Below are 24,865 nucleotides of genomic sequence, written 5' to 3'. Positions count from 1 at the left end.
CTAGGGCAGCAGAGTCGCTAGCAATCTTCAAAAACCAACTCAAAACTCATCTTTTTCGTTTACACTTGACCCAACATCGGTAGCACTTTCTTCTTCTTCTCCTGCTCTTTCCTATCTTGTTCTTTCCTATTCTTTATAATAATAAAAAAAAGCCTTGTGTCTGCGTTAAGTAAGCCAAGACCCCACTCAGAGCACTTATGCACTACTGCCCTTTTGTTGATTTAAATTGCTTCTATCGTCTACCTCATTTGTACGTCGCTTTGGATAAAAGCGTCTGCTAAATGACTAAATGTATATGTAAATGTAATTAATAAATCCCAATCCATTCTGTGAAAACGTTTGTGTAGCTAAGTACCAGATTAATAAGTATTAATAAAAGACACAGATTATAAATTGACTTCTAAAGGTTGGGATTTAAAATGATATAATTACATGTTTTAATTTATATTAAATATATTGCATAAAAATAAACTTGCTTTGATTGTGGAAAGGCAGTTTAGAGGAAAGTGGCTGGACCGCCAGGCTTTGCAATCCATGCCAGAAACAAGCCTTTTCACGCGTTTATTTTTATCCATTGTCTACTTTATATACAGCCTTTTAAAATAAATTCAATAGTGTGACAGCATGAATTACTACAATGTCACCAATGTCCAGCGGAGCAAGTAAAATCGGGGTGTGATTTACCCCCCTCCCAAACCAAGACATTCAGACATTACTGGTGATCGCAGACAGCATCGATGCCAGCCGGGCCTTAGCACACGTTTCTTCCATGCAGGCTATAATCTATGGACATTTGTGACATAAAATGACAGACTACGGCGAGGAGCAAAGGAATGAACTAGAAGCAATAGAGTCCATTTACCCAGACTCGTTTACAGGTAAGATTGACAGCAAAGTTTATGTTTCGTGCCTATAAATTGGCCACGCTGTTCGTTAGCTAACTAACAGTTAGCTTTTCATGAAACAAAGTTAGTTAAACATACGAGCGACTCTGGTATCTCTTTGATATCATTTTTTATAGCAGCATATTAAGCTGTCGAAGGTTAAGAAACAAAGCAAACGATAACCGATGGCAAGCAATAAGATGTCAAGCATAAGTTGTGTCAGATTTATGTTACGTTCTGCTTTGAATTAATTGTGGAAGAACTGCTTCAGTCTGTGGTTGGTGGTCACCCATATCTGTTTACTTCCACGCTGTGATAAATAATAGTGAACTCTGTATATATATATTTTTTTGTCTTTACTTACAATATCACGCAGTGCTTTCCGATGAGCCCACAAGCTTCACCATCACAGTTACTTCTGATGCGGGAGAAAATGAAGAGAGTAAGTCTGCTTTAGTATCATCATGTCAGTGTTATGTTATGTATGTTACAGTGTTTTTTACTATCATTAACCTTCTAAACTGTCGTATCTGATATATCAGCTTTTTGTGGTTCATACAATGTGATATAGAAGAAAACTAAGGAGGGAAAAACACTGCCCAGACTAAGCAAAATATGTCATTTGGGACCAGTTGCTGATATTTTTGCAGCTAAAAAGATGAAATTCTGATATATAATGTAATTGCAACAGACTGCTTACATAAAATGCATGTAAATATCACTCTAAATCTCCTGATAATGCTTAGTTGTTAATGATCAAAGCGCTCTGGTTTTTATTTTGGCCAGTAATATGTATAATGCAATTCAGTACAATGTTGACTGAGAGGGAACCATTGCTCAAAAGCTTTTTTTTTTTCTTAAGCATAATGTATAGATAATTAAGTAAATGCATTTACTGGACAACTTTTAATTTCAACAGTATTAGTTATTTTTATTACTGCTCTTTATAAAAATCAGTTTTCACTCATTTTGGACATTTTTAAAATAATAAACACTTAAAAAAAAAGAGAGAGAGAGACAAAATACAAATAAAAGATGTGTACCATTTTTTTTTTCTTGTTGGTAATTGAGGCCCTAGAAATTGTTGTATTAAATATGATACATAAGTAGGCCCGAAGCGACTTCAAAATTCTAACATTACTGATTTCTGTGTTGTAGCGGTGGAGGTGACCCTTAAGTTTACATATGTGGAGAAATATCCAGACGAACCCCCTCTGTGGGAGATCTTCTCACAGGAGAACCTGGAAGATTCGGACACAGAAGACATTCTAACGCTTTTAAAACAACAGGTCTGCACACATGACAAGTGCACATACCAGTGTGGAGTATTTCTTTACTCCATTTTAGTCCATTCTTATAACCTCTTTCTTTTGTAGGCTGAAGAAAACCTGGGAATGGTTATGATATTCACATTGGTTACAGCTGTGCAGGAGAAACTAAATGAAATAATTGACCAGATTAAGAACAGAAGAGAAGAAGAAAAACTAAAAAAAGAAAGGGAGGCCGAAGAAGCTGAGACGGTATGTATTGAACATGTCCTCTGAATGTAAAGGAGCATTTCACCCCAAAATGAAAATCTATTCCACCACCGATTTATATGAGGTTATTTCCCAGTTGCTCACTAAGTGAATGGGTGCCGTCAGAATAAGCGTTCAAAAAGCTGATTAAAAAAAAACAAAAGGCCATCAGCTTTTGACAGCTAATGGTTTCATATGCTATTTGTAATCGATCTTGCGGTACATTGATGTCATGCACCGATCAATTGCTGCAAGGCTGCTTCAAATCAAACACAATACTTTTTAATTTTGGAAGGCTGCCAAAGTTATTGTGCTAAATGTGTAATTACAGCTTCTACCAGAAGGGGGCCATGAAGACTAACAAAATGTTTCTGATTGGGTTAAAAGCGACCTACCCAACTGTACACTTGTTGCTATTGTACACTCTATAGAATGCTTTTGCTTTGAAGATTACATTTATTATCGGTTACATAGCTATCATTGATAATGAAATATTAAAAAAGTTCTTTTGGTTGTTTTTTTCTCAGCGTGCATTCCAGGGCACTGTGGTCACGATTGAGAACTTCTTATCATGGAAAGCAAAATTCGAACAAGAAATGGCAGAGGTAAGGAAGAAAAGGCAAAAGGAAGACGATCAGTCAGGAAAGGGAAAACTCACAGGTGATTTGAAAACTATTAAAAGCAGCATATAAACTCCAATCTGAAGCACCTTTTTTACGTCCCGTTTTACTTTTTATGTGCAGGAAAACAGCTCTTTGAGAGAGATCACAATCTTGACACGTCAGATATCCAGTTCTTGGAGGACGGTAAGCACTCTCCGTTATTATTGTTGTGTATCCAAGTAATCATTCAGGATGCCATTTAATTTTTGAAACTTGAACTCGATTGTCCTTGCTTTTTTTGTTCTAGTTGGAAATAGCGTAGAAGTAGACGAGTCGCTGTTTCAAGACATGGATGATTTGGACTTGGAGGAGGATGACCCTGATTTCAACCCACTGGACTTAGGCAGTGATGAAGACTGAATTGTGTTAACTCTCAACCTGACATGAATGATTTCGATGCCAACATCCTCTGTAGCGGCCTCATGGAGCAGGACTTCAGCTCACCGGTTCTAAACAAACTTTTTCAGTCACTACCATTTTTGTTGCAGCATATTTTACAATAACTGTCAAACCCAGTGTCATGTCACAATTATTACTATTAAAAACATTCTCTTATTCTGCTGAATGGCTTTATTTACACAAGATTTACATAAGGCTGATGTTTTCCAGAGATGTGACCAATCATTCATGCTCTCTGTATATACACAATAAAAGCAGTTAACAAAAAGGTTCAACATTAAATTGATGCTAAAAAAAAAAATGAAGTATTAAAATCTTATAAGTCATACTACTTCAGTGTGTCTAATTGACATTAAATTTATTGTATTATATGTATTAATATTTAACTCTTTCATTTAGCTTTTAGCTGAAACAGTTGTTCGTTTAATTAAAGAAAAAGCACAAGCAACAGATTTATAATTTAATATTTTTATACAAACACTTATTTCAAATGGTAATTGCTAAAAAAGTGTCCTGAAAGAGGACAGCAGTGATTTAGGTCTGGTTTCTGTCTCTTAAGCTTCCTTGAACTTTACATTTCTACAATACAGGAAACAAATAAGATACCGGTTTGTACTTAATATTGCATATATTACTAATCACAACAATTAGGGGTGTTGTGGGTTTTTTTTTCTGATTTCAAACCCTGCTGAATAAATCATGGTGTGATGAGCTCACTCATGTCCCAAATGAAGGTAAGAGGAACGTCCTTCATCTTCTGTTGGTACACTTTGTCAAACCTCTCATTCTGTGCCTCGGTGAAGCAGGTCTTCCAGTCACCAACAGTTCCTGTTCAGAGTTAAGCAGTGAGGTTATATGTGTATATATATATATATATATATATATATATATATATATATATATATATATATATATATATATATATATATATATATTATACACACACACACAGTTATCTAGTCAATAACTAAACGAGTTAAAACCATTCAAATTACTCAGTGGAAAAGATTGGTGGCTGTATTGACATGTTTAAAACAGATGCAATTCTTACATGCATTTAATGACTAACAAAATAGAACTTCACTGTAGGAATGATAAGATGGGTGTAAACACTTTCAACAGATACTGTGGTTTGTTAGAGTCTCAAGAAACAGATAGTCAAGCCAAAAATGAACACAGATAAAGTAAAATTAGTAGGCGAGTAAAAATCCTTGTGATTATTAAATGAAGATTCTGTCATTATTTACTCACCCTCATGTGTTCAAACACCTGCAACTTACTTCTGAGGAACACAAAAGATCTGAATCAGCAGCCACCGTTTATTTTTGCAGTATGGAAAAAAGGCTGTCAGTGACTACTGCGTCAGACTGGTTTCGAGCAGCATGAGGGTAATGAGAGTAAATGACGACAGAATCTTCATTTTCACGAGAAACTGATACCGGTAGCCAACTTTATAATTATACTTAATCTGTGCATATACCTTTCCTCATAAATGATCCCAGCTTGTGGTTCAGCAGAATGTCAGGGATATGCTGGTAATTGGCCTGAGGATTGTTCTTCATAATTTTGAAGGTACTTTGCTCAACAACATTATTCAGCTGCTGTGGTGTCAAGTTCTTTCCCAAGAATGAAGCAATCTTTTCAACCACTGACCGCAAGTCCTGTAAACACGCACTGTTAATAAGTTGCATTAGCAATTCTGGACTGATCCTCCCATTCTGAGGTTAAGAAATGTACAGATATGGGGGTCAAATGTTTAAAGATTTTAAATACATTTTAAAATTCTTTGAAAGAAGCCTCTTGACCGAGTCTGCATATTTTTGATCAGAAATACAGTGAAAGAAAAATGTAAGGGGTTTGGAGATGTAATGATAGCAAATTTAAGACATATTTAGAGCTTTTCAAGACGAAGATAATTTAAGGAATAAACAAAAAGGAAACACTTTCTTCTTTAATTGTAAATGTAATCATTATTGTATTAGATTAATTTTTTTTACTCAAAATTTGAAAAAAAAAAACTATTAAAATATTATTAGTTTTTAACAACATTTTGAACAAGTTATATTTATATTATCTGTTTTCATTCTAATTTTGAGATTTTAGTAATTTTGTCAGTTTTATTAGTTATTAGTTTTATTAGTTATCTCTTCTCTCTCTCTCTCTCTCTCTATATATCTCTATATATATATATATATATATATATATATATAATCTATGTAATGTAACTTAAAATAAATTATGCTTTGGCAACTAAAATACAATTTTTCAAGTCTTTTTTACATTTAAATTAATTTATTTTATTTCAAGTAACAATACTGATGAATACAAAACTTGATATCTAAATTACAGAGGAAAAAATGAATTGTTGCTGTTCGTCCAAGTAGTATTTTTTGTAAAAAAACTGCTTATGATACATTTTCAGGAATCTTTGCTAAATAGAAGGTTTAAAGGAATAGTATTTAATTAGAATGCTGAATAATTTAATTCATTTTAGTGCTGTCAGACAATTGTGATTAATCGCATCCAAAATACATTTTTGTTGACATGTGTGCCTGCTGTGTATATTTATTATCTATAAATACACACACGTGCATGTATATATTTCAGAAACATGTATTAATATATATAATATTATATGAATATAAATATGCACATAATTTTTTTGAAAATAGAAACTGTATGCATGTGCATTTATATATACATAATAAACATACAAGAATGTGAATAATCGATTGACAGCACCAATTTATTTGTTTAACAAAAATCTGATGCCAAACAGTAGTTTATCTCATTTATCAGTAAAAACAAGTAAAGCAGTCAAACCTTGATCATCTCCTCATATGTAATATACAAGAAGTTCATCTCGTCTTTGTGGGAGCACCAGCTCTTGACATGCTCAAACCAGCAGTCACCAAAAACTGAAACAAATGATATTCAATAAGGATTGTTGATCGAACTGTTTATTTGACTGAAAATGCAACTTGGATTAACGAAAAGGTATTTTGTTTACCATTTCCTTTCATGAATTTCTCAAAAAAATCATCAAAGTCTTTTGGGGTCTCCAGCATATTTGCATATTTGTGAAAATGGAAGTAAGACACCAAAACATCCTTTGGATTTCTGGCTACGTAGATGACCTATTAGTCATTAAGAAGAGTAAAAGAGATCATGTAAACATTTACAATACACTGATAAATTCTAAAGAGGCTGCAATAGAAAGCAGCAGTGATAATGAAACAGTCCAATGGTAAGACTCGATTGTTTCACTGAAGCTACATAGATGCAGCGATCTCACCTTGCCCTTCTTTTGTTTCAATCCAAATGGCATGAATTTATATGGTAGATGAGAGACATGGATCCTAGGAGAAGGGGCAGAAACAAACTGTTGCTCAGATTTTATAAGTTCCATCCATGGGATACACTCAGAATTCAGCTGATCATTTGTCGCAGTAACATCTCCCTTGACCTCCATCAGTCTGAGGATTTGCTGCAACCAAATAGTGCCTGCCAAAAAAAGAGATCAACAGAAGCAAGAACACGTTTAATGATTCACAAATTAATTGCACAGAGGATATCTATTTATGCAACCGATCGCTTATGATTTTAAATCTGTGCAATAAGCAAGCATTTTGGGGATTAACTAGTTTGTGAAATGTATACGCTTAGGTTTATGAAGAAAGGTATAGGCAGACTCCCACAGAAAACAGGATATTAGATGTCTGACTGAGATAAAGATTACAGTACAAATTTTTCAGCCAAAAACAGAAGTAATGTTACACATAAAAGGTTGTGTAATTGTATATAGGCTATTGCACTTCTAGCAGTATGTGGCTGCTACGTTCTCGCTCTTACCTGATTTTGGGTAAGTAATGACAAAGACATCGGAGTCTTGAATCTCAAAGTTATGTATTTGATCCACCACCTCAGGAGAGTGGATTCCAGATATCAATTTGAAACCCCTGTGAAGAACCAGCTTATATTCAAAAGCCTCACAACTGCTGTGGTCGCAACCCTCTAAGAGACCAAAAGATTTGTATATAAAGATAGAATGAAATTTAAAACAGTGTCAGTTTCTATATTTAGATATTCGGCAAGAGAAGAGAACATTCACAAAATCACAATATATTTGCACAAATTAAGCACAATTTACATTTAAAGGTCCCTTATTGTACACCTTTTTGAGTTTTATTTTAGGTGTTGATGTCTTTAAGAATATATATTTGTGGTAGGGCTGGGCGAATTTGCAAAAAAAATAAAATCTAGATTTTTTTCCAAAACATTTGGCCGATTCTCGATTTTTTTTTACAATTTTAACTAGTCAACTTAAAAAGTACAACATGATTTAAATCATTTTTTTCTCTATTAATCCTCTAGTTAAAGAACTCTATTCCAAGTGTACCACACATGGAGCTTTCAACATTTAAAATGTTAAACAAATTTTTCTGAAACATGCCTGAACTACAACTACATCCCGTACAAGCTTTGTCTTGTACAAGTTTTATGTTCAGAAATAATAGGTCACAGTAAAAATTATTTTAAAATTCTCAAAATTCAATGTAATTCCAGGAAATTTCAGATTTGACAATATAGGACCTTTAAAAGCATAAAATCTCTTAAGTGAATTAAAAGTTCGTGAATACACACATTGCCCCTCTGATTTCATTTTCTAAAGTTGGCAGCCCTAGAACAAGCTTTGTTTCTGAATGAATTAGCTATACATAGATGGCCTATAATCACATTTCTATAACCTTGACTGATTCTTTTAGATAGATAGATAGATAGATAGATAGATAGATAGATAGATAGATAGATAGATAGATAGATAGATAGATAGATAGATAGATAGATAGATAGATAGATAGATAGATAGATAGATAGATAGATAGATAGATAGATAGATAGATAGATAGATAGATAGATAGATAGATAGATAGATGACACTACACCGTCACGCCGACCAACTCAACACGTGTGTTCGACTTGAAGCGGCGCTGCATCCTCCGAGCAGTGTGTAACATTGAAGTACCGCGAGATATGGTTCCATATGCTCGTATATATACGCTCTCGCGGTACCTTCACGCCGAACACATCTAATAACAGAAAGCCAGCCTCTACATTCATTAGATTAGACACTGGAAGAAAAAGCGAATGACATTACTGTCTCACATGACGCATTCTTCGAGAATGATGTACTAAAGCTCTTGAACTTTACAACGTTTAACATGGAAAACCACATGACTCCCTTTTTACAAGAACTATAAATGCCGTTCTCAAATATGTTACGTTAAGCGGTTTCTCGCCCAAAGACCAGCGTTCGAGATACTTTAGCCAATTTACAAATGACTGCTATCCCATTCATGATCGATTTGGGGCAAACTCCGTTTGAAAATACAGGTTCATAGTTCATTTAAGAACAGTTCCATTAAATATTAACATATTTACCGAACCTTATTGTACGGACCGAGTAAGATAAAAAAAAAAGTATATTAAAATGCCATTTTAGGCAGCAGATAGTGTGAAAAATATGATGATGAAAAATATATGTGAGAGAACTCTGGTGATTTAGTATTGTCTTTTTTGTATATAAGCCTTATGATACTTGTTTGTGTAAAAGTTAGCACTAAACTGTAGCGTGCTGCATTTCTGTTTCTTTCTAGTTTTGTTAGTTTCTTACCTGCCATCTCTGTCTGTACGTCTGTCTCTCTCCTCTGGACCGTGATATTCCTGTCCGTCCTGTGACTTGCAGGTTGTCTGTTCTGATTAAATAAGGAGCTGTATTTTAAAACATTTGGTAAATAAAAAAAAAAAAAAAAAAAAGGAAGGGGAGGATCTGTGATTACTTGAAATTTGCCTATGGGGTGGGGAAAAGGATTTTTTTTTAATCCATAAGGCTGACCACGGATGGTGTAGACAATACATACTGTACCATAAGCGTACAACTGTAGTTTAAAAACAAAACAAGCTGATTATTCAATGAATCAAAAACTAAAAAAAACGAAGACTAACACACATCATAACTAATAATAAATTACTGCTATTTTCTTTATTGACATTTATACAAAAATACAGTTTTTCACAGTCTGTTTTTAAAAAGACTAGCTGATAAAAGCAACAGGAATAGTAGATAAAATTGCTGACAGCAGATGTGGACAATTCCATCAAGGAATTTTCTCAGCACACAGTGTCCTTGAATTAAGAATGCGGCCCTGAAAGATACAAACACAACATGCAATATGTCAAGCTAGGTTTAACATAGACTATGCATATAAATTCACTGAATTTCTGCAATAAACTACTGAAGCTGTTGTTCAAAATGACCTGTTTCTCTTCAGGCGTTAGCAGCCCTTCTACAGCAACCACTTGATACTGTCTATGTTTCAGGCCGTTAATGAATTTGCGCATACGTCGTACTGTAGTAGCTGCTGTCTCCTGTGACAGCACCTTCCTCATTTCCCCAGGTGCACACCCCGGATCAAAGAGGAGCAGGCATAGGTTGCCATTTACTTTCTGTTCCATTCCTACGATAGAGCGACTATGGCCTGTTCATAAAGACAGAAGGACACGCATGTCATCTTAAGGCAAGTCTGTTTCTATGAGGATAAAGCTATAATGAGTTTCATGAGGGAGGATATATATTTTTTAACATGAGAAATCATGAAATACCTTGGTGCTGGAGGTATATGGGTGGTAATGTGGTCTGTATTATTTTGGGCGGCAGTCTTGCACCCCTACTGGCAGAATGTGAGAAATACTGTTTCACCCACTCAAACAGTTTGGGATGTGTCTCTCCTGGGCCAGTGGGCTTGTGAAAATCCACAATTCGGGCTCTAGATTTTTTTTTAAAGGAAAGTCAAGATGTGAAATTAATATTTAAGCTATTCAAAAGTCTGAGGTTGGTTTCACTTTTTTTTAAGTTACTCACCAAGGCTACATTTATTTGATCAAAAACACAGTATAATATTAATATAGCAATGTTTATTTCAAAAGTTAAAGTAATTGTTTTCTGTTTTAATATTTATTTAGTAAATTATCCTGTGATTGTGAAGATAAATTTGCACAAATCATTGTGATATGCTGATATGGTGCTCATGAAACTCTTCTTATTGTTCCCAATATTGTGCTACTTAATATTTAATTTGATGACAAGAAAATGTATATTTAGTGTTGTCAAATGATTAAATCGTATCCAAAAGGTTTATGTAATATATGTACTGTGTATATTTTTTATTTATATATAAATACACACCTATTATGTGCATATATTTACATTTATTATTATATTGTATAATTTATATTATAAAAAAAAAATTCTGAAGTATACACATGCATGACAGTACTAATATTTATTTTTCTTCCCCCTAAATGTTTGAACAGCAGTGTGTGAATGTAAACTTGGGGTTTTAGTACGTACTTGACACTAAGGGAGGTGAGAACTGCATATATTTCTGTAGCTCCTATCCAAGCCCGTGTCCTCTGCAGTCGATGGTTGAATTGTGAAGCACCCTGAGGATCTGCGCCTTGACCCCATGCCTCTTCAATTAAAGCTTGCACTCTTGGAATGCTGGGAACTGAAACTGCGATGGAAAATTTTATGCCGAGTACTGTTACAAGCAATATTAACATGGAGCCAGGAGAATATGATGATGTTACTGATGTCATACCAGCTAAACATTTATATTGCTCCATCCTATGCAAAGATGAAAGAAGCATCTGGAAGTTTCTGTAGCCACATCCCCAACCTTTGTCTCCCTCCGACGAAGAGTAGTGATCAGTCTCAGCACAGAGCCACACATGTGCACAGTCAGAGGCATTTCTCTGATAGTAACTATACAGAGCTCCTATAAGTCCTGAAATAGAAAGGTTAAGTCTAAGCCTTGAGCTGTTTATTTTTTTCAGCATTTTTTAACAACATTATAAAAAGTAACATCTAAATAATTAAAAACCTAATAATACGTATACATCTCATTCATTCATTTTTTTATATATATAAATTTATATATTAATAAATTATATATTTATATAAATTTATTTATATAAAAGTTACTCATTATATAAATTTTTTAGATAATTATTATTAATTAAATGAATAATAATAATAATTATTATATAAAATGTCTATTTAAGTATATATTAAATTATGAATATTTACACTACAAAAAATATGTATTTTTATGGTCCGTCAAATAAATTAATTATAAACATAATAATTAACCTCCTGGATCAAACATGTAAAGATTATTGTTGTAGCTGTATGATACACTCTCAGTCAGACCTGACGTTTTGCTTCTGCCATCATCCACCCCGGAGGCCAAAGATTCAAGCATCTCCGCTTTTTTCATGTGGAACTCTGCAGGAACCATCTGACCTCGAGACACAGCCCTCTCCATATTCCTCTCCATCTGCTTGCTATAACCACCACTGTTATCAAGCCCAAACTGCTTCTGAAAAGAGTAGCCAAGTTTAAAATAAAAGGACAAACTTTTTGTAGTGGGTTGACAACTTTTTTTTTTTTACTTTTTAGGATTTCTTCAGCTAACCTGAAGCTTCTTAAAGTCCTCTGCTTCCCGTCTACTTTCTGCCTCCCTACACTTTTGCTTCTCTTCCTCCTGAAGCTTCCTGGCCAGAGTCAGGTCTTCAGATGAATGTCCTCAAACACAAACCAAATTAACATCAAGTCAGATGTTTTAAGAAACCAAAGGCTACAAGAGATTTCATGTTAATTATTATTATTGTCTTGATGCCTTGTACTTGTAAACAGAGCCCACAGAACATCCTAATTTCTAAAGTAAAACGTAACCAACCAATATTTGTTTTAAATAAAATTCATTTGCAGTTGCAAACTTATTAATATACTCATACCTGTTGCAGATGCTGAGCCATATTCCAGGTGTACCTCAACATGCTCTTGAAGGGAGGAGATACTGGAACAACTCAAAGAACAGATTGGACACTCATAGTGCATCTCACCTGGAGAGCCCAAAAATACAGTTATAGTTCAGTTTGGCTGTTCAGTTTGGCCATCAAGTTTTATTTAGAACGGTCAAATCGACCACCTTCCTAACTCTTGCTAACCTGATCTTCTACTGCTTGTAGAAGGCACTTCTGTTAAAGTGTCGACCTCAGGACCAGCTCCTTAAAAAAACAAACCATAACAGACATCAATCTCAGTCAACTGGTGATAAAAGGAGTGTTAATTGAATATGTGTAAACATACAAATATACTTGCTCCAGTGATAATTATGTACTTAAGTAAAACACCTTCAGCTTGGTCCTGTAGATGAAGCTCAACATGCTCCTGCAGAATAAAGCAGTCTTTGCAGACCAAACTGCACATTGGACATGCAAAGCACCCTTCTGCAACACACAAAGACAAAATCTCAGTCTGATGGCCTAATTTAAGTCAGTTTCATGTTGCAAACTTCAGAGCACCTTCAATAGGTGAGGACAAACGTTTCTGCTTCGATTTTCGCCGCCCATCTTCCCTCTCCTTGCTTGGGTTGTTGCTAGATTTGTGTGTAGTTCTGAACAGTTTTACTGCACCATTCGCCGTGGCTGCTGCAGGTGGTGAGCTCTTCAGACTAGTCGAGGTTCCCTGAGAAAGAGAGGTTCCTGTACTCGGAGACAGAGTTGAGGCTTGAGATACCTTGTCCATAGTTTTTGCATCCACATTGGAAGTCCTTGCAGAATTGGGACTTTGAGCAATCCTGCTATTTGAGCTTTTCTGTCCACTGTAAACTACTGTTGTGCTCGTTTCCTGGCAGTCTTTCTCCGTATGTGCAGTGTTAATGTGGAAGTTCAGCTCGTCATATGAGACACCGGACAAAGAGCAGAATGGACAGGCCATAACATTCTCCGTGTGACTCAGGAGGAGGTGGGTTCTCATCTCTGCCTCAGATGGGAGCTCTTCAGAGCAGATGTCACACACAGGCATTATTACAAGGCTGGATGAAACAAATGGACAAATTAACCATAATGGTATCAGCAAAAATGTTGTAGTTACTACAGGTATTGTTAGTAAACTGTGGCAAATTTCTAACAATATTTAAAAAAATAAAATAAAATAAATAAACGAAGTGATTTTAAGAACATACTGTATATTATTATTTTATTCTGATTTTAGTACCAATAATATACCTGACAATGATTTTGACATGAATGGTTGTGGGTTTAATCATACTATCTGAAAATTACAATGGAAAGTGAAGGAACATAAAACAACAAAAACATTTAAAATAAAAAATAATTAACATTTTAGTTTTGAATACGGATTATACAGGGTTGCCAACTCTCATGCATTTGATAAACAGTGGCAAGTGATGCTTTGTGTTTGAAATGCATTTAAAACGTATTTTAAGAAGACGCACCTGACGCGAGAGCAAGCATCGATTCTGTCAACAAAGAACACTCACAATCACGCTGCTAACTTACATATATAACATCGAAAATCCTTCTCAGGATTTTTTCTCAAATTCAACTTGAATCTATATCTAAATCGCCATTTATATAAGGCAACGTACCTGTTCAGAGGTAGATATGTTGAGTTAAACAATCGCCCGTTTCACTTTCCGTTTATTATTATTGAATGAGGCCGCTAACGAAAACCGGAAACAGTAGCGGAGGTGACGTACCTTACCAGTGTACGCCATATTGCCCTCAGCTGGAGGAACTCGGGAGGGTCTTGAGAGAAATTTAAAAACACACGGCCAGTACATCCCTCTCCGGTCTACGACTAATGGGTGAGGTTTATACACTTTATGCTATTTAAATGTCTTTTCTTTTCAGGGAGTAAATGAGACAGCAGGTCGTTCTGACAGAGTAATTCACCATTTTGACGTTTAGTCCAGGCTAGCATAGCACGGTTAGCGTGTTAGCCCAGAGAAGGTGGACACAGTTTAGGCTTAAAGTGCAAAGACATAATGATTTGAGAGATTTGAAACCTCTAACGTAATAACAGTGCGTTAGTGGATTTGTGAAACTGATTTGATTTGTGACCCATGAACATTGGTTTAAACTGTCCACGAAATGTGTGCTAATGCGCTACTGAAAATGATAAATACCAAGAATATTTAGCTGTTTGATGAGCCGGATAAATTGCGTGGTGTTATTATAGATGCTTAGACTTGTATGTTAGAGCTGTGATTACTTGATAAACTGCCTTTGTAAAATTCCACACAAAACCAGCTTATCCGATTAAAACACCAACGTTTACGAGTGCTGCATTTGTGTAAAGTCAGTAATTAAACGTTTGAGAAAATGTCGACCTATGTTTAGCATCTTAAAAGGGAAAGATCCTGTACATATTACACGTTTGTCATCATTTCTTTAATCTCATGTTTATTTTTTTTTCCTTCTGTGGGAGACGATAAGAGATGTTGGGACTGACAGCTTCAGTCGTCATTCACTTTTTAATGCATATTTTTCCTTGCACCTTTTCCTGAAAGGTGACCCAAACTGCCGTTTTGCATACTTTTGTAATCTACTGAATAAAGTGCAAACGACTGTTGTTGATATACGTTAATAAACATATTAAAAAGCATTAATAAAAGGAACTTAAAATATCTACTTATCCATGCAAAAATAATGTAAATAAAAAAATAAGTTAGAAATGAAAATATGCATTATGTTTGTTTTCCCTTTATATGTTCTTGTTTTATTAAAGGTCCTCATGCTAAGACAGCACTGGCCTGCTAGTTTGAGCACCTCTACTTTAAACTACTATAGCTTTTAACTTGCTGAAAACTATTCATGATGAGTGTGATACGTCGTTGGTCAAATATACTGGTCATAAATGAGTTAAAATGTTTAATTCTGAACTGCTTGATTGATCTGAAAGGAAGCTGAACAACAAAAACATTGACCAGATAATGGCGGAAGTACGGCATGCAAAGTGTCAGTTAGTGCTTAGAGGTGTTGCACAGGAAATGCTAGTATTAACAAGCATAATTGCTTTCAAGAGAAACCATTCCTTTTGTCTCCGCATGATTTTTGGCATAAATTATGAGGATAATCTCATACTGGCTCAACCAGTTGTGATTCTTGTTTGTGTTGCTATAGACTTATGGTTGATGTAATGAATAGACAAGAGAAATCAAGTATCAGAATGCGCATTTGACCAAATTCTTTTCTCTGCTGTAAAGACGCAATGGCAAGCCCAGGCAAAGAAAGCTATCGAATGAAGAGCTACAAGAATAAAGCCCTGAACCCCCAGGAAATGCGGAGACGGAGAGAGGAGGAAGGGATACAGCTCCGTAAACAGAAGAGGGAGGAGCAGGTTCGTCATCCTTTTTTTCTTCCTTATTATACAAGCAAAATTAAATTAGTTTTGTTCATGAAGAGTTCACGATACTTTATGGAATAAAAGTGTAATTTGTTCTTGTAATATACCAGTTTTGTGTACAATAGTAACTACTAAAGTTATTTGCTCTATCCTCTTCGCAGTTGTTCAAGAGGAGGAATGTGTCTCTGCCACCTGGTGATGAGTCCATGCTCGAATGCCCCATTCAGGACCCTGATATCAGCTCCACTGTACCTGTATCAGGTGTAAGTAATCCAGGCAGCAGACCATCTGTCACTGTTGTCAAACAGATGATTGGACTGCAAAGCTCACAGAGAACAGACATATTCGTCAGTACTTTTCCCATGGTACTTGGTTAGTAGTTCTACATAATTTTAAGCATATTGAATTGACTATACAGCATTTAAAAAATAAATAAATAAAAACAGTTGTGTATAGCAACTAGATAGATAGATAGATATATATATGCCCTCAAAAGAAGCATTTAATCAAATATACAGGCAATGGTTATATTATGAATTATTATTATTATAATTTAAACATTTTTGATGTTTTATTTACATTTACTGTCAGGTGATCCTTCGAAAATCATTCTACTATGCTCATTCGATCTTTTTTTTTTAATAAGTTTTAAAACAGTTGTGATGCTTACTATTGTTTTTGTAGTAAATGTTTTAGGATCCTTTGGGAAATAGTTCAAAAGAACATCAATTATGCACTGCATAGTTCTAGGAACTAGCCAGCAGAGTATTTAATAGAGAACCAATTTCTCCTTCTCTCTGTTTTTCTGGTTACATTCGCAATGGTAACAGGAATTCTGAAGCAGTCTTTTTGCGTGACATTAACAAAAAACTAAAAGCGGTACTTATTTCAGTGATTCCTAGAACTCTTTTAGACCCTACTCTGAAGTAAGAGCTCATTTAGTTCCCCCAAACAGAGTTCCTGGAACTAAAAGAGTTCTTAGTCTCTGTGGTGCATGCACACCAAAAAGTGGATAGCACCACAATTGGTACTGGTACTGTAAAGTTCCCTTGGTGTGAATGGCAATTTTTTCTGGTGAACTTAAACTTTTAAAAAAAACGACATCTTGAATGTGCAGGAAAGCGTTATAACCCAAGACATGATTCAAATGATCTTCTCTGAGGATCCAGACCAGCAGCTCATAGCCACTCAAAAGTTCAGAAAGTTACTCTCTAAAGGTGGGTGTATTTTTATTTCTATGTCTCATCGGCTAATTAATGAGTCAAGTCAGAATTAAGATGTTATTAATGTCCTTCAGAGCCCAATCCTCCCATTGATGAGGTCATCCACACATCTGGTGTTGTCAACCGGTTTGTTGAATTCTTAAAAAGGAGTGATAACTGGACTCTGCAGGTAAGAACATTTCATTGCGCAAGTCTTGCGAAAGCTACATTGCCATTGCATCCAAGCTTTAAGAGGTAATTGTTGTTTGTTTTGATCAGTTTGAAGCTGCCTGGGCCCTGACCAACATAGCCTCAGGAACCTTCCTACACACCAAGGTGGTAATTGAGACGGGGGCCGTGCCCATCTTTATAGAGCTACTCAACTCAGACTATGAGGATGTACAAGAGCAGGTGATTTTTGGCAGATCGTAGCCTGGTTTATGCCTTTCATCCTGTAGCTTATCAGAACTCCACAGCACCATAAAAGTAATCAGTTGTGTGTTACTGTTTTTACAGGCGGTGTGGGCATTAGGAAATATAGCTGGGGATAATGCAGAGTGCAGAGACTACGTCCTCAACTGTGGCATCTTGCCTTCTCTTCAGCAGTGAGTGTCCTCTACTGGTTCCAACACTGTGAATGCATGGTTTACCTTTGCTGCTTTGCAAAAAGTCTATGATACCTGTTGAAAGCTAACTGTTAATACAAAAGTGCAGGTCCCTTTATCTCTGCTGAGCAATAAATGTAATATCCTGCAGGATCAGTTACATTAAATGGCATGAATGGACACAATCCCAAACCCTTCATTAGCAAATATTCACTGTGATGTTAAATGCAGACAGGGTAAATATTTCATGCTGTTAGAAGCCCTCCAAAAACTGGACACTGTTTTAAGTTTAAAATGGTTTTGAAATAAATATCACAAAGGCTGCTAGGCTACATTTAATTGATCAATAATACATTAAAAAAGTGATATTTTAAATATTAAAGAAACTGAAAATAAATTGTATTTAATGCTGGATTTTCATTTTCAGAAGTCATTCTAAAAAGGCTGAATGGCTCAATATTCTCAATGTTGAAAAAAGTTTGCAGTTCATTGTTTTGTGGAAAAAGTACCAGTTTGACAAGTGTAGCATTATTTTAAATAGAAATGTCTTGGCTGCAAAAATAGTATTATTGACCCCAGAATTTTAAGCAGTGTCTTTTACTGTTTTTGTTTTTGCTAGGCAAAAAACACTGAGACATCTTGATGTATAGGTTGCTTTAAGTTCCAATAAAAAAAAGAAACTTGCTGCTTTTTTCTCATTACAAGGATTCTGAATTAAAGAAGTGTTCAAGGAATTTAAATCTTGTTGGTAGAAGTCTTATGATTAGGGGCCTTGTCCTTTATAAGAACAGCTGACTCTGAATAAATCTTACTTATTAACGTCATTCTGATGTCACAAACAGTTTTTGTTTCTTACTCTCAATCTTGCTGGTACATTCTTTAGCCAATGTACTTATATTTCGCTATGCCACAGCATTTTTCTCTTGTAGTGTGTCTGTTACATCAAAGCCTCTTGGTTATATAAAAGACTCTGCCATTACCGCCATCTAGTGGTGTGATTACATATTCTTGTCTCATCTTTGCAGGTTGCTTGCAAAATCAAACCGTCTCACTACCACCCGGAATGCTGTGTGGGCGCTGTCTAACCTGTGCAGAGGGAAAAATCCACCTCCAGACTTTGCAAAGGTGAGTTTACATACCGCTTCTGGGTGAACCGCATTCCGATTGCATAGTTGTCAAATTTCATTGAGACTCTCTTTGTGTAAACCAGTGTTTTTTTTCCCCTTGTAACATGATCATGTTTCTATGTTTCTACACAGGTGTCACCATGTCTGAGCGTGCTTTCCAGATTGCTCTTCAGCAGTGATCCTGATGTTCTTGCAGATGCCTGTTGGGCACTTTCATACCTGTCTGATGGACCCAATGACAAAATCCAGACAGTTATTGACTCAGGAGTATGCCGCAGGCTGGTGGAGTTGCTCATGTGAGAACCAGACATGCTAAATGAGTCAGAAAACCATTTGATGTCACTGACTTAAAATAAAACGTATTGTTGTCCATTCACAGGCACAGCGATTACAAGGTGGTGTCCCCTGCACTAAGAGCAGTGGGGAACATTGTAACAGGAGACGATATTCAGACCCAGGTAATATAGGTGTCATTCATCAGAAGCTTTCTGAATTTTCAATAAAGTAAATTTTTCTGATCTATTGTGATGCTTTGTTTGTCAGGTGATTCTGAACTGCTCCGCTCTACCCTGCCTGCTCCATTTACTCAGCAGTCCAAAGGAGTCCATCAAAAAAGAGGCCTGCTGGACTGTCTCCAATATCACAGCTGGGAACAGAGCGCAAATCCAGGTACTTTAGACTAAGTGAGATACTACAAGGTTATGATAACATATATATGTTGCGTCTGAATAGCCATGGGTTGATACTTTTTCTGTTGCAGGCCGTTATTGATGGCAACATATTCCCGGTGTTAATCGAAATACTGCAGAAAGCTGAGTTCCGCACCAGGAAGGAGGCCGCGTGGGCAATAACCAACGCCACCTCGGGAGGCACGCCAGAGCAGATTAGGTGCACTGTGGGCTTTTTTTGCTTCGGTTGTTACCTATTCTAGGAATTTAAAAGGATTTATTTTGATTCGGGACTCATTGCGTTACCGTAAATTTTCTGAGCATCTTATATAATGCATGCTAAACCACCTGCATACTGCCTTAGGTTATCATTTACCCGTAATCTGTTTTAAGACGCACTTGAAGAGCTTAGTATGTTTTACACAGGGATTTTGGTTAGACTAATAACAGTCATTAAAGCAGACTGGGATCAAAGCACACATTTCGGGCACAATTTCTTGCCTGTAGATGGCAGTAATAATCAGATCCTCCTTTAAAGTGATTTTTAAATATTTTATTTGTATTCACATCATGTGGTTATGTAAATACTATGGATGTCATTTTAACACCTTTTAATATCCTTAATTCTGTAAAAAAAAAAAGAAATATCCAAATGACTTTTGAAATTTTTATTTTGCCTCAGTTGTTATGCTAGCAACCCCCATTTAACCCACATTTACGCCTACATTCTAGGAGAGAAAACTGCATTATAGGGCATTATTTAGGTGAATGTGTAGTAAAACAGAAGTTGATAATTGTGCTCTTTACATGCAGATACTTGGTGTCTCTCAACACCATAAAGCCCATGTGTGACCTGCTGACGGTGATGGACTCTAAGATTGTGCAGGTGGCTCTGAATGGCCTGGAGAACATCCTCAGACTGGGAGAACAAGAGTCCAAACAGAACGGAACAGGCATCAATCCTTACTGTGCTCTCATCGAAGAGGCTTATGGTACGCATTCCTCTCCTAATATCGTGAATCTTTTCATACATTTATTGCAATTATAAGTTATTTAATTTGTTCAAAACTGCTCAATTTTCTGCAGTTCTTTGTTTAGAAAATCCTTATCCAGTAAACAATTGGACACAAAAAATTCACTGCTTAAAGTTGCTGGAATTTCTGGGTTGGTTTAAAGAATAATAAAATTTAAAGATAACATTTATTATTAAACAAAACAAAACATGCTCTCAAAAACATCAACAAACCAACCGTTTTCTTTTAATAGCCTGATTTGTCATGCTTGCCATTCGTGCAGACAGTGTTTACAGCGCTGTCTGTTAATTTGCTTATGTAATCATTTTACTGTTGCTCCCACACAGGCTTGGACAAGATTGAGTTCCTGCAGAGCCACGAGAACCAGGAAATCTACCAGAAGGCCTTTGACCTGATCGAGCACTACTTTGGCGTGGAGGAAGAGGACGCCAGCATCGTCCCGCAGGTGGATCAGAATCAGGGCCAGTACATTTTCCAGCAGTCTGAGGGACCGATGGAAGGCTTCCAGCTCTAACCTGTATCCCTGTCCTACTGGCCAAGCTTCAGGCCTTGCTTCCTCCATCCTGCCTGGAGTCTTCTCTCCCTCCATCTCCGCAGCGCAGGACCTCAGCTCCAGCCTCGCTTCAAGACACAGAGGCCCGTACCTGCTCCTCACAGCAGAGATGACATGCCTGCGCCCGCCGCCTAACCCCCCATCCCCCATCAAATCCAACCCACTAAATCTTCCATTTCCATCCTGCCCATATTCCAAGCTCCGTTTATCGAGAGAGAAAATCTGTTAGATGGACCGAGGAGGGCAAAGCTCAGAGTCTGTAGTTTAAGTCCTCTTGAGACTTACAAAAAGCATTTTGCTTTCATTGTTGTTAATGTTATTATGATTATTAGACATTGGCACTGGTGTTCTGTAAAGTAAACTTTACTCCATATCCCTTGAGAAATGTGAAACTACCTCTTCAATCAGAAAACGAAGTGTGCGACAAACACCCAGCCTTTAGCTCTGACAGTTCTCTTCTCTTGTGAAGTAAATGCTTCTATGCAAACATGTATCGTGGCAGAAATAACACGGCCAGACAAAGTAACTAATGTATTTGCATTGATACATTTGCATTGGATGAATTCCCTGACTCTGTGTGGCAGCGCACAACAGTTTGTCATGCCATATTTGTCCACAATGCATCCTGAGGGCATGTCAAGCCCAGTTACACTATTTATTCTGACATTTTGTTAACTAGCACAGCAAACTGCTGACCTGGGAGATTTAAAGTCGTATTTATTGTGCTTTTTAGAAGGAACCGGTCTGTGGGGTCCCGGCTGTTTAGAGAGTAGCGCACAGCCCGCTTCCTCTCAGCCCTCGCTTTGCTGATGCTCTCGAAGCATTACGAGCGCTGCATGCAATTATTTAAGTGTGGTCACGCGATCACCAAGATGGAGTTGTTTGTGTGTATGCATATCATTGGGTTGTTTCTCATCTCACTCGGAAGGTGTGTCTTTTTTTGCGCTGACTAGCTTTAATTTGATTTATTTAATGTTCACAAGGTAGAAAGTGTTGAGATTTAGTAAAATGTGTATATTATATATACATTGAGGGTAGAAGGAGGATGCTTTTCAGTGAAATGGTCTTGGTGTGCAGTGAAATACTAACGTAAAGGAAAGTATCTTTCATAACATTCTTCATTCAAAGAGCTTTTCCTCATATGGTCCCTACTAGTGCTAAAATTTCCTCCTGTGTTATAATTCTTGTAATGATATATCCTCTTTTTTTTTTTTTTTTTTTTTTTTTTTTTTTTTTTTTCAAATGAACTTACTTGCAGGAGATTGCCTTAGTCATGAAACTTGTCTGGCAGAAAGTTCTTCTCAGTTTTCAGTTGTTTGTGTGATTATTTACTTCCTCTTTACGTTCTGCCCGTAAACGACTTGCACCCATTTTTCTTTGAAACAAGCTTGATTGATCCAAATAAGAGTTATAATAATGGAAAGTCAGTATATTTACAAAAAAAAAAAAATCATTAAGATTGTAAAATTAAACTTTATCAAGCACATTCGATTGTGTATAGTTTTGTAAAAATTCTCATGTTTGTACAATGTTTTCTAAGTTTGGGTTTTTTTCGCATCAGAAAAAAAAAAACATCTGTGTTTTAAGTTATCATTGGTACAAACCTACAGTACAGAGGAGATCATTGCTTTCCTCGAAGACAAATGTTGATATTGTGTGAAATGATGTAGACAAATAAACAGACAAATAAAATGTTCTGTTACACATTGAAATGTTTACTGTGATTTAATGACGCGAGCCCGGTTTGCAACAGCGTTTAAACAATACTTGTCAATGTGAACAGTGAGCAACACTAGCAAGACTTTAACTGATTAAAGCATAGTCCACCAAAAAATGAAAACTGCCTTCTGTGTTTAGCCCAGGAAAGAAACTCATACTGCTAACTGATAACTTCTTGAGGGTGAATAAAAGATTGCATACTTCCCATTTTTGGCTAAACTATCCCTTTAAGGGGTAAAATCTCAAAAGTACCTCAGGGCAGTCTCAAATCCAAGAACTGCAGGGACGCGAGAGATGCGTTTTAAACAGCTGAGGCAACTGTTTACTGTCAATTCAAGCTTGGCGCTTAAAGACGTCCATCTAATGTGTGTTTACAAAAATGAATTAAAATTCAGCGCAGTAGAACGCAGGAACTGCGAAATCATGACGTTGGGTGAATAATAAGTGAACACGTAAACAGAGGTACCAACATTAAAACACAGAGCTGAAACTAGGCTGATATAAAATAATAGGCTATATAATTAAAATAGATCTTTGAATGTTATGATAAAATATCACCTAATTTCAATACAAATAAGAACACAAATCTTTATTAGAACATTTTTAAGCCAAGTGTGTCAAATTGCCAAAAGTAATAATTTTACAGTGGGGAACTCGTTTGCTTTATAAGTGTTAAACGTTCATAAATATTTCCGTGTGGGTGGAAAGCTTACTATTTTTAAAAATAATCACTGGTAAGAAGGCTGCTTGACTCATACCACTGGAATTACTCTTGTCAAGGTTCAGACTATCAAGAAGGAATTGTACAGGTGTGAATGGCAAGCTGTTGACTGATAAAGGGGACTAAATATGACTCATTTTTTTTTGTTTATAAGTTTTAGCAAATCGTCTTCCGATGTGCGCTAATAAAGGCATGACTAGGAAGTTTGCGTATATATGTGTTTTGGAACACTACTGCAAAAGGTATGTGAAGAACTCCTAATTTACAGGTTTTGCTTTTCCATTGAAGATCAATGTCAGTGCTACACCATTACAGTGACGTATGCTGTATAACACTAAGCAATGATTTTTACTATTGAGGGTTTTTCTTCTGAACAAGGCAAGATCAGATAAATCGTGGAAAAAACCATAATCAACCGACTTGCACAAACCCCTAGAGCTGAATAGCAATTGAGGATGAATTGAAACACAGATGATGAATGAAAACAAACAGACTTAGACTTTATTTGCATGTGTACATATATCTACATACAAACCTGCTATTTCACATGGGATTTCGTGTATTTAGATCATCTCGACAAATATTTGACAAGAGGATGTAAACTGCATCATCTTCCAACATTATTAGCATTTTGAGGATGAATTTCAGTGTAACATTATCTAACCATCTGAGTAAATATTTTTGTGTGGAGTTTTGTCTGTTGAGGCGAAAAAACTGGACACGCTAGTTCAGAAAGGGAAATACCACAAAACAACACCTGAAGACTGCATGCCACGGGCAATAATGACTCCACTGTCTGCTTTTGTGGTCGAACGGATGACGGTTTTTTTCGAGTAACAATAAAGAATTGATGCATCATTCGTCACATTTTTAAACCGGTCTAAAAGTTCAGTTTCTTCACCACTGCATATTTCACCCATCTCTGATATTTTAAAACCTTTCTCACACCGCGTGACATTTGACACCGAAGCCTGTAATATTATGCTCAGGGTCTGAGATAAAGGGTAAACCTTAGTATTTTGCATATACACAAACCTTCAAAGAGAAGAACTTGCATAAACCCCCTCGTTTTTTTTTTCACACGTACATTAAAATGAGCGCTATACCACTGAATTGAACACTTTAACTTAACACTGTATAACGACAGCACTTCGTTTTACGTAACTGAAATCTTTAGAAGGGCGTACTGCCAAGTAATTCAAACAATAGTCAATTACTAGGCATTTTGGTGATTGAGGAAATTTCAGTGTGACATAAGAAACATGACCTATTTCCCTGTCTGAGATGAGAGTTTGGGGCTGTTCTTGATGCAGTCACAAGCCCCTGGCACTCTCACTATGTTTCTCTCGTAGTATCAGTGAGGTGTTAGGCCTCTAGCCAAGAGAAACAATGTCACAACAAAGAGAAGAGCAAACTGAGAAAAGAGTTTCATTCTCAACAGGATATGGAAGCTGTTGACTTTAAATTTACAGAAAAGTCCCAGCTTCACGACAATTC

General features: G+C 36.2%; 4 protein-coding genes across 6 annotated transcripts; 2 read left to right on the top strand and 2 right to left on the bottom strand.

Moving 5' to 3' along the window:
* The first annotated feature begins 716 nt into the window (after positions 1 to 716).
* On the top strand, positions 717 to 3,618 carry rwdd1 (RWD domain containing 1). Its single transcript, XM_043260514.1, has 7 exons — positions 717 to 878; positions 1,261 to 1,326; positions 2,043 to 2,173; positions 2,261 to 2,404; positions 2,929 to 3,061; positions 3,145 to 3,207; positions 3,311 to 3,618. Exons 1-7 carry the CDS (start codon positions 806 to 808, stop codon positions 3,421 to 3,423), a joined length of 723 nt encoding a protein of 240 aa, XP_043116449.1. The 5' UTR covers positions 717 to 805; the 3' UTR covers positions 3,424 to 3,618.
* LOC122360149 (amine sulfotransferase-like) lies at positions 3,616 to 9,274 on the bottom strand. The gene is made up of 7 exons (XM_043260513.1): positions 9,137 to 9,274; positions 7,315 to 7,476; positions 6,758 to 6,966; positions 6,473 to 6,599; positions 6,286 to 6,380; positions 4,943 to 5,123; positions 3,616 to 4,290 (listed from the first exon to the last, which is right to left on the bottom strand). The coding sequence occupies exons 1-7, from the start codon at positions 9,141 to 9,143 to the stop codon at positions 4,160 to 4,162; spliced, it is 912 nt and encodes a 303-aa protein (XP_043116448.1). The 5' UTR covers positions 9,144 to 9,274; the 3' UTR covers positions 3,616 to 4,159.
* Positions 9,275 to 9,490: 216 nt separating this feature from the next.
* On the bottom strand, positions 9,491 to 14,113 carry LOC122360146 (zinc finger containing ubiquitin peptidase 1). Of its 3 annotated transcripts, none has more exons than XM_043260509.1 (12): positions 13,980 to 14,113; positions 12,892 to 13,403; positions 12,721 to 12,816; positions 12,535 to 12,594; positions 12,322 to 12,429; positions 12,000 to 12,109; positions 11,735 to 11,903; positions 11,124 to 11,309; positions 10,874 to 11,036; positions 10,126 to 10,289; positions 9,781 to 10,001; positions 9,491 to 9,668 (listed from the first exon to the last, which is right to left on the bottom strand). In XM_043260509.1, exons 2-12 carry the CDS (start codon positions 13,391 to 13,393, stop codon positions 9,621 to 9,623), a joined length of 1,827 nt encoding a protein of 608 aa, XP_043116444.1. In that variant the 5' UTR covers positions 13,394 to 13,403; positions 13,980 to 14,113; the 3' UTR covers positions 9,491 to 9,620. The 3 variants fall into 3 exon arrangements, with proteins under 3 accessions (XP_043116444.1, XP_043116446.1, XP_043116445.1); XM_043260511.1 differs by having other exon boundaries at positions 11,735 to 11,900; XM_043260510.1 differs by lacking the exon at positions 13,980 to 14,113 and adding an exon at positions 13,827 to 13,931.
* Positions 14,077 to 22,640, top strand: kpna5 (karyopherin alpha 5 (importin alpha 6)). Its single transcript, XM_043260512.1, has 14 exons — positions 14,077 to 14,198; positions 15,600 to 15,733; positions 15,901 to 16,002; positions 16,857 to 16,956; positions 17,037 to 17,131; positions 17,221 to 17,352; positions 17,458 to 17,546; positions 18,572 to 18,671; positions 18,806 to 18,969; positions 19,053 to 19,131; positions 19,217 to 19,342; positions 19,434 to 19,561; positions 20,155 to 20,333; positions 20,702 to 22,640. The coding sequence occupies exons 1-14, from the start codon at positions 14,195 to 14,197 to the stop codon at positions 20,887 to 20,889; spliced, it is 1,620 nt and encodes a 539-aa protein (XP_043116447.1). The 5' UTR covers positions 14,077 to 14,194; the 3' UTR covers positions 20,890 to 22,640.
* The last annotated feature ends 2,225 nt before the right edge of the window (positions 22,641 to 24,865 follow it).

This window comes from Puntigrus tetrazona, chromosome 16 (assembly GCF_018831695.1).
Source record: "Puntigrus tetrazona isolate hp1 chromosome 16, ASM1883169v1, whole genome shotgun sequence".
Lineage (NCBI taxonomy): Eukaryota > Metazoa > Chordata > Actinopteri > Cypriniformes > Cyprinidae > Puntigrus > Puntigrus tetrazona.
Note: the sequence above shows the minus strand (reverse complement) of the source record. Positions and strands in the feature narration are given on the sequence as shown.

Bases quoted from the DNA above. Each gene is read 5' to 3' on its own strand.
- kpna5 (XM_043260512.1), top strand. The intron at 16,957-17,036 runs GTGGGTGTATTT...AATGTCCTTCAG, and splicing joins CAGAAAGTTACTCTCTAAAG to AGCCCAATCCTCCCATTGAT. The intron at 18,970-19,052 runs GTGAGAACCAGA...GTCCATTCACAG, and splicing joins AGGCTGGTGGAGTTGCTCAT to GCACAGCGATTACAAGGTGG.
- rwdd1 (XM_043260514.1), top strand. From the start codon at position 806: ATGACAGACTACGGCGAGGAGCAAAGGAATGAACTAGAAGCAATAGAG. The intron at 2,405-2,928 runs GTATGTATTGAA...TTTTTTTCTCAG, and splicing joins AGGCCGAAGAAGCTGAGACG to CGTGCATTCCAGGGCACTGT. The intron at 3,208-3,310 runs GTAAGCACTCTC...TTTTTGTTCTAG, and splicing joins TATCCAGTTCTTGGAGGACG to TTGGAAATAGCGTAGAAGTA.
- LOC122360146 (XM_043260509.1), bottom strand. From the start codon at position 13,393: ATGCCTGTGTGTGACATCTGCTCTGAAGAGCTCCCATCTGAGGCAGAG. The intron at 12,595-12,720 runs GTGTTTTACTTA...TGTTTTTTTAAG, and splicing joins TCTACAGGACCAAGCTGAAG to GAGCTGGTCCTGAGGTCGAC. The intron at 10,002-10,125 runs GTATTTCATGAT...CTTTATGAACAG, and splicing joins CATATACCTCCAGCACCAAG to GCCATAGTCGCTCTATCGTA.
- LOC122360149 (XM_043260513.1), bottom strand. The intron at 6,600-6,757 runs GTGAGATCGCTG...AATGACTAATAG, and splicing joins TGAAACAAAAGAAGGGCAAG to GTCATCTACGTAGCCAGAAA. The intron at 6,381-6,472 runs GTAAACAAAATA...CATTTGTTTCAG, and splicing joins GAAATTCATGAAAGGAAATG to TTTTTGGTGACTGCTGGTTT.